The sequence below is a fragment of the Sinocyclocheilus grahami genome, unplaced genomic scaffold (assembly GCF_001515645.1).
Source record: "Sinocyclocheilus grahami isolate Dianchi unplaced genomic scaffold, SAMN03320097.WGS_v1.1 scaffold1597.1, whole genome shotgun sequence".
In the NCBI taxonomy this organism is placed as follows: Eukaryota; Metazoa; Chordata; class Actinopteri; order Cypriniformes; family Cyprinidae; genus Sinocyclocheilus; species Sinocyclocheilus grahami.
The window spans coordinates 213,044-220,358 of record NW_015506776.1 but is presented as its reverse complement, the minus strand read 5'-3'; the positions used below and the strand labels follow the sequence as shown (position 1 = coordinate 220,358).

At 37.3% G+C, this 7,315-nt stretch overlaps 1 protein-coding gene across 3 annotated transcripts; it reads right to left on the bottom strand.

Annotated features, from left to right (window-relative positions):
- Window positions 1–1,374: 1,374 nt before the first annotated feature.
- On the bottom strand, window positions 1,375–4,532 carry LOC107571459 (serine/threonine-protein kinase Sgk1-like). 3 transcript variants are annotated; one of them, XM_016257785.1, is made up of 7 exons: window positions 4,326–4,532; window positions 3,857–3,884; window positions 3,207–3,282; window positions 2,014–2,121; window positions 1,858–1,915; window positions 1,686–1,769; window positions 1,375–1,597 (listed from the first exon to the last, which is right to left on the bottom strand). In XM_016257785.1, the coding sequence occupies exons 1-7, from the start codon at window positions 4,365–4,367 to the stop codon at window positions 1,388–1,390; spliced, it is 606 nt and encodes a 201-aa protein (XP_016113271.1). In that variant the 5' UTR covers window positions 4,368–4,532; the 3' UTR covers window positions 1,375–1,387. The 3 variants fall into 3 exon arrangements, with proteins under 3 accessions (XP_016113271.1, XP_016113270.1, XP_016113269.1); XM_016257784.1 differs by having other exon boundaries at window positions 3,857–3,911; window positions 4,353–4,532; XM_016257783.1 differs by lacking the exon at window positions 3,857–3,884 and having other exon boundaries at window positions 4,298–4,530.
- Between the last annotated feature and the right edge of the window lie 2,783 nt (window positions 4,533–7,315).

Sequence of the window (7,315 nt, the reverse complement as noted above, 5' to 3'; positions counted from 1 at the left end):
CAATAGAGTACTGAGAAAGAACATCACCCATATTCTTTTTTTCTATTTTGTTATTCACTGAACGTGATCCAGGAGAGCCAGCTGACAACGTCGATTGTCCTCCATGTGTTTTTCTTCATTAGTCATGTTTGACTTCTCTAGGCAGGTTGACACAAACATAATACACGACAAGGTAACACGGCAAACATGAGGGCTAAAATACTTAGACAAGGGGAACACATGACAAAACCAACCAATTAGTAAACAGAACTAATGAGAACACAACACATTGACTAAAGGAACAATTGAGGGCAAGGAAGAAACATTCTGATCCAAGCTACCTGATGATGGCAGTAATGCACTGTTAAGGGCGGTTGCCAGTAAAAGAAAGAAGAAGAAGAAGGATGTTGTGGAACATGGCTACAACAAATTACAAAATAAAAGACATGACCAAAACCATATAGGCTACCTGACAACGATTCATCAATGACGGGTATTTAGAGCGATAACGGATCAGATTTTGAATGTATAGCTGTATATTCAAGTGATACTAATGCCAGAGTGGCCTAAATATAAGTTACACAGTAAAGAGTGGGAGAGTGACTCAAATCTCAAAACGTGAATTACACCTGTGGAGGGAGATGACACAAAGGCTCGAATATCATTGTAACACTGAAATCAGAGCCCAGTTGACTAAATTAATTAAAATTGAAACTGAACATCTGGGACTATACGATCCTGTCCTGCTTCAGGACAGCTTTTAAATGGTCCAGATTGGTGTATCATAGAAAGCTGCTGGACTTGATTAGTTTTGACTGTGTAAAGTCCTGCATTATGCTCTACAATGTGTACTTCACAAATGACTTTCTCTAATTCTGTCTGACGTTAAAGTGTGACACGAAGGTAAGCGCATTGTTGTTGTTATTTTTTTATGGTTGGATTATCGTACAGTATGTATCAATGAATGACTGGCATGGTGTGTGCATGAACGAGTGTTAAAAAGCAACCTGCTAATTACATTGCTTTTTCTGATCACTTATATTGAGCACTTTTTGCATTTAAATTGGCTTATTCTGACTGTTGACACTGAAAATGATGCATGCGTTTTTTTCAAGGGTATCGGTTAATTTCTTGATTGTTGTTTAGTGGCTGCCTGCATATTTGAGTCATATTTGGTAAATCTCTTTAATGTATTTGCCCTGATTTGGTCCATTTTTCCTGGGAAATGTATCTATTTTTATATTATTTTGTCATCATTATTTTGTTTTAAGGAGTTAAAAATGGTCCTCATGTCTGTGGTCTCCCATGCCATGGTTTTAAAGTTGTTTAAGATTAAAAAATTGTCTGGTGTGTCCCAGGCCTGCAGTATTCAAGTTAATTAGATAATTAAGCAATTAATTAAGTGATTTTAGTCAGCTATTTTGAGCTGAGGTGCGGCCTCTTTTGAGCTATATGAGAGTACAGCATTAATGCATTGTTTACTAACCTCGCCTCCATTGACGTAGTCTAGGACGAAATACAGTTTGTCTGTGGTTTGGAATGAGTAATGCAGCCCCACCAGGAACGGATGTTTGATATTTTTCATTAATACACTCCTTTCTGCCATGATATGTTTTTGCTGAGAAACATATTAAGTGTGATTGTTAATATTCTGCAGCTGCGGCGAAGTGCTTTCACATCTCTATGAACATTGCATTAGGTCTTACCTCTTTCTTTTTCAGAATGATTTTCTTCTGCAGCACCTTCACAGCATAGTATTGTTCGTTTTCCTTGTACCTTGCAAGCAGAACCTGTGAAATAAGATGCTGTTAGCATTCTCAGTTTAGAATATGACATAAATGTTGACATCTTGTCTATATGAAAGTTGTTTGTGCCCACCTTTCCAAAGCTCCCCTTCCCAATAATCTTTAAGTAGTCAAAATCTGAAGGTTTGATCCTGTTAAGGAAATTAAACAACATTAGTAATGCAAACAACAAGCAGCCTGGCTGACTGAAATCCAATTAACCAAAAAAAAAAATCGAGTAACTACATACTGAGTCTCCTCAGCCAAAGAGCTCCTGGGATTGGTCAAACACAGGAGATTCTCCTCCAGCTCCTCATTCTGGTTCTCATCGATTTTTAAGAACGAACCAACCTCAGCACTAAGGAAAAGAGATTGAAAAATGTTATGGATTTTATTTCAGAGAGTTAACTTTGTTCAACACCCACAGCCTATTGCACCATGATTATGCAACGACTGCCCAACATACTTCCAAAAAGTGCATTTGTTTCAAAATCTCTTTAAAATGAGTCAAAATGTACAGTGTGTGTTTAATCCAGGGTTGCGTTTCCCAAAAGCACCGCAAGCCTAAGTAGATCATAGACCCAATGCCACCAATGGTCTCTCAACTTAGCTTTTGAGAAACAGCCCAGAACATTCCTTTAAATTAATTATTTCTTGTAATGCCTTAGCAGGCAGATAGATGGCAGTGTTGGGGAAGTTTATGAGGGCCCGTTTCAGGTATGTTAGAAATTCAAAATGTCTTTTTGACCTGACAAGACACCTGTTATTAGTGCAAGACTATTAGATTAGATCTACTTAAAATACAGATCAAATCATATTTGATTGAAACCTTCATAAAAACTCCCTCCCTGCCCAAAATGATGACTTTTAGACTATTGAGAGCTTAAATGTCAACCTTTTACACAACCTCTCATCCTCTTTTATCATGGAGCATAGGAAGGGTAGAGATGACGCGGTGAGAAATTTTCCGCTGCTCCGACCTGAATGACTCTAAAGACCAAATGGGCCGTGCTTAATTGAATTAGGCCCTTATCCTCGTCTAGGGGACATTAGGGATTTTCTTATTGTGGCCAAGCGGCGGCCTGAACAGCTGCTTTTTGTGGAGCACTATTCTGGTGCTTGGCTTTATCTCGCCGGTACAGATTAACCTGCACAATTAGCAGAATGCACAGCTAAACTCAGATGATGGGATTACATCCTCTAGTACAGTCACCTCAATGAAGGTGTACTATAAATACACTACAGGTCACAGAGTTGCCTTTATGAAAGACTTCTGGAATTTTCCTGAACCACTTTCTTGCTGATTTTGAAACCGTCAGCAAGTCATCTATGCTCATATTTGCTGATCATGCCTTTGTCGGTTCACACATCTACTTGTAATTGTAAAAGCATCATGCAATTGTTTATTTCCATGCTCATATTATTAAATATTGGGATACTTACTGTTGACAAATGGGAGGGTTAGAAACAAGCTTCTGGATGAAGTCGTTTAAGCCCATCTTCCTTTCTTTAATAAAAGCTGGAATAAAAAACAAACATTTACGTCAGAAGGAAATCCACAGCTGACGTCACCAACACCCAGCATTTGATCTGAATGAACCACCAGCCATCTGTGATGGGGACCCCTTCGACATCTTCTCTCTCTCTCGGTAAAATGACTATTTGCACGTCAAGTCTATGTCAGACAACGTGTTTTATAGATGCTGTGATTCAGAGGATCGGTGTGGAATGGTTTAATGTCCAGAACTGTCAGTGTTACACAACACACCGCATTGCTCACTGTATGTAGCTGTACAGATATCTGCTATTCATCAAGAACGATGATGCATCATTTCTACAACTCTCATGGAACCACGTAATTTAATAAAACAATGTAAAAAATCAATGATGTATGACAAAAACTTTGTATGAAGGATATAAAAAAATGCTATGAGCATAATAATAATAATAATAAAACACAAAAACGATGACTAAGACATCTATTTCTCTCAGTACATTTGTTTTTTTTTCGTATTTGATATATTGCATCCTTTTCCCAAAAGCATATAATTAACGAAATCTATTATAGACACCAAAACAACTCAAATGCGTACCGGTAAGAACGGACACGATCCCCCGCATCTTGCAGTATGTCAAGTCAGATCCAGCCTGAGTAACTGCCATCCGTGTGGAATGGTTTAATGTCCAGAACTGTCAGTGTTACACAACACACCGCATTGCTCACTGTATGTAGCTGTACAGATATCTGCTATTCATCAAGAACGATGATGCATCATTTCTACAACTCTCATGGAACCACGTAATTTAATAAAACAATGTAAAAAATGAATGATGTATGACAAAAACTTTGTATGAAGGATATAAAAAAATGCTATGAGCATAATAATAATAATAAAACACAAAAACGATGACTAAGACATCTATTTCTCTCAGTACATTTGTTTTTTTTTCATATTTGATATATTGCATCCTTTTCCCAAATGCATATAATTAACGAAATCTATTATAGACACCAAAACAACTCAAATGCGTACCGGTAAGAACGGACACGATCCCCCGCATCTTGCAGTATGTCAAGTCAGATCCAGCCTGAGTAACTGCCATCACTATTATTACAAGTACAAGTCCACAGGAGGAATGTAGTGATCCTTCGGCTAAGCCTTTATGTTATTGCAAAGCGCCGATCTCCCAGCAGCAAGCGCACTACTGGGTTCTGAAGCCGGGCTGTGGGGTGGTGAGCGCGACTGTCTTCCCCCGCCAGCCCTGCGCTGGTGTGTTTATACGGGACACGTGGGTGTGGAGGCGGGGTTCTGACATCACTCCGAGCAACCGAGGAGCCCTGCGAAGTGTGATGCCACGGGGCCCCTCGCATCTCCGTTCCGCCGCTAGAGGGCGATGCGAGGGGAAACGGAAGCGCCCCCACTCATGCGAGCCGGATTAAACGCTGGGACTTTTTCTATCATTGGAAACATTGCCACACAGCTGGCTGCTAATCTCATCGTTGTGTAGCAGATTAACCTCTAACCCTTGCCAGTAATGATGAGGAAGAACGTGAAGCAGTGACAAAGGAGAAATGAAAAGCTGTAGGATCAGGTACCTGAGATTAAGGTCTCTGTTAATGTGCTGAACAGATGTGCTAAAATATTCACCCTGTTACTTAGAGTCTAGCATTTCCGATAATGGCGCAACATCATTAATCTGTTAAAGCCTGTGTTTTACCAGATTCTCGTCTGTGAGCAAGCCACAGTGTTCAAGCCATCCAACCAGGTCAAGGGTGTGAGGCTGCGCGGCATTACGGCTTACGATACTCTGAGCCATATCATTTATTTTTCAGCCTCCAGATTTGGTCCACTGACCCTGTAAATTATATAAGTGTGCCATAATACGATGCCGTCCTTGCCATCCTGTCTTTTAGTACAGATTTTGCCAGGTTAGACATCATCACATCAAGGGGGGCAACTGTAAAAAGGGGGGCCCAACTAAAGTATAATCCATATAAAAATATATAACTAAGGTATAACCCATATAAATATATATAACGAAGGTATAACCCATATAAATATATATAACGAAGGTATAACCCATATAAATATATATAACGAAGGTATAACCCATATAAATATATATAACGAAGGTATAACCCATATAAATATATATAACGAAGGTATAACCCATATATTCTTTTTAGTTACATTAAGATTAAGTGGGCTAATTATTATTGTAATTTTGTTACCATTTTTATTCATTTTTCGGTAACACTTTCAATAAGGTTTCATTAGTTAATGTTAGTTAATGTATTAACTAACATGAACAAACAATGAAAATACATTTATTACAGTATTTATTAATCTTTGTTAATGTTAGTTAATGAAAATAGTTGTTCATTGCTAGTTCATGTTAATTCACAGTGCATTAACTAATGTTAACAAGCACAACTTTGGATTTTAATAATGCATTAGTACATTTTGAAATGAACATTAATGCTGCAGAAGCATTGTTCATTCTTAGTTCATGTTAAATAAAGTAGTAAACTAATGAACAAACGTTATTGTAAAGTGCTACCAAAGGTTTTTTTAAAATGTTGATTTTATTTCAGATGAGTATATAATTTTTAAATTGGTTTTGGTTTTAGTTTTAATAATAGCCCTGGCGCCTTTGATTTGCATTTCCACTTCCACAGTACTATTTTGGACGACTTCTGGAATGCATAACCTGTTCTGTCTGCAAATCTACACATGCATGATACCCTTGTCATCCTTTCATTTTACACAAACAGCTTGAGTACTTTGTAGAAGCTTAATTTTATTTCAGATGAGTATATAATTTTTAAATTGGTTTTGGTTTTGGTTTTAGTTTTAATAATAGCCCTGGCGCCTTTGATTTGCATTTCCACTTCCACAGTACTATTTTGGACGACTTCTGGAATGCATAACCTGTTCTGTCTGCAAATCTACATATGCATGATACCCTTGTCATCCTTTCATTTTACACAAACAGCTTGAGTACTTTGTAGAAGCTTTAAAATGGCCCTGCCGATGGAGCAATTTAACTTGCTGGAGCCTTGTCAAAGTCTGTTTACACGAGCAGGATCGGGTGGCGTGATATCAAACGACTTAAGGGTTATGTGCTTTGTATTAAACAAACATCCTATCTTTCCAATAACAGTTAGGAGGACCCATGGAGGGGAATTCAGCTGGAGCTATAGGTCTCAACTAACAAAAACGATGGGGAAGATCACCTAGTTCAGAGGAATGGTGGATGTGCTTATCAGGTTGCAATGCACAGTCAATTCATCTTCCACTCATAACTCAGAATTTAGAGCCTGATGACATATATGACATATTAGACTGATCTAAAGAAAGAGTAAAATATATATTATGTTTCAAAACAAATACATTTGTTTAAAATATAAACTAAGTATGAGTAAAGGACATTAGTTTTGTGGCTTTAGTCCATGTCTGCTAGATTTGAGGCCATTGATATGTATTTTTGTCAAGCTTGACTAAAGCAAGTTGACTAAATTACATTTTACATACATTTGACATAATTTATTGATGTTTTTATACAGTTAAAATGTATTACTCTTCTATGAAAATAGATCAAAAATACTGATCACTGATTACTTTTTTTTCAAGTAACCTAATATCACGCATAAAAATAAAACTTAAAAAAAGGAAATAATTTACTAAAAGAGAAGAGTCCAATTGTAAAATTAATTTCTCTTCTATGAAAAAACACCAAAAATACAAATCACTGATGACTTTATACACGGCAAAATAACCTAATAACCTGCCCCAAATTAAATTTTAAAAACTTTAAAAAGGAAAGAATGTACTAAAAGAGCAATTTCCATTTGATTATGTTGTTTGTAAAATTGTTATTCATTCATTTATCCATTCATTTATTCTGAGACTAGCGCAGAGAAATACAAATACTGCCATTCCTTTACCTAGATCAGATGACTAGTGACTGGTTCAGCTTTATAACCTTCTCTCTATTTGTCTTGTCTCTTCCTTCCCCCACTAACCTGCCCATGTTTCCACATAACCGTG

Bases quoted from the DNA above. Each gene is read 5' to 3' on its own strand.
- LOC107571459 (XM_016257785.1), bottom strand. From the start codon at position 4,367: ATGGCAGTTACTCAGGCTGGATCTGACTTGACATACTGCAAG. The intron at 3,283-3,856 runs GTACGCATTTGA...TTTTTATTCCAG, and splicing joins GATCGTGTCCGTTCTTACCG to CTTTTATTAAAGAAAGGAAG. The intron at 1,916-2,013 runs GTATGTAGTTAC...TTTCCTTAACAG, and splicing joins TCTTTGGCTGAGGAGACTCA to GATCAAACCTTCAGATTTTG.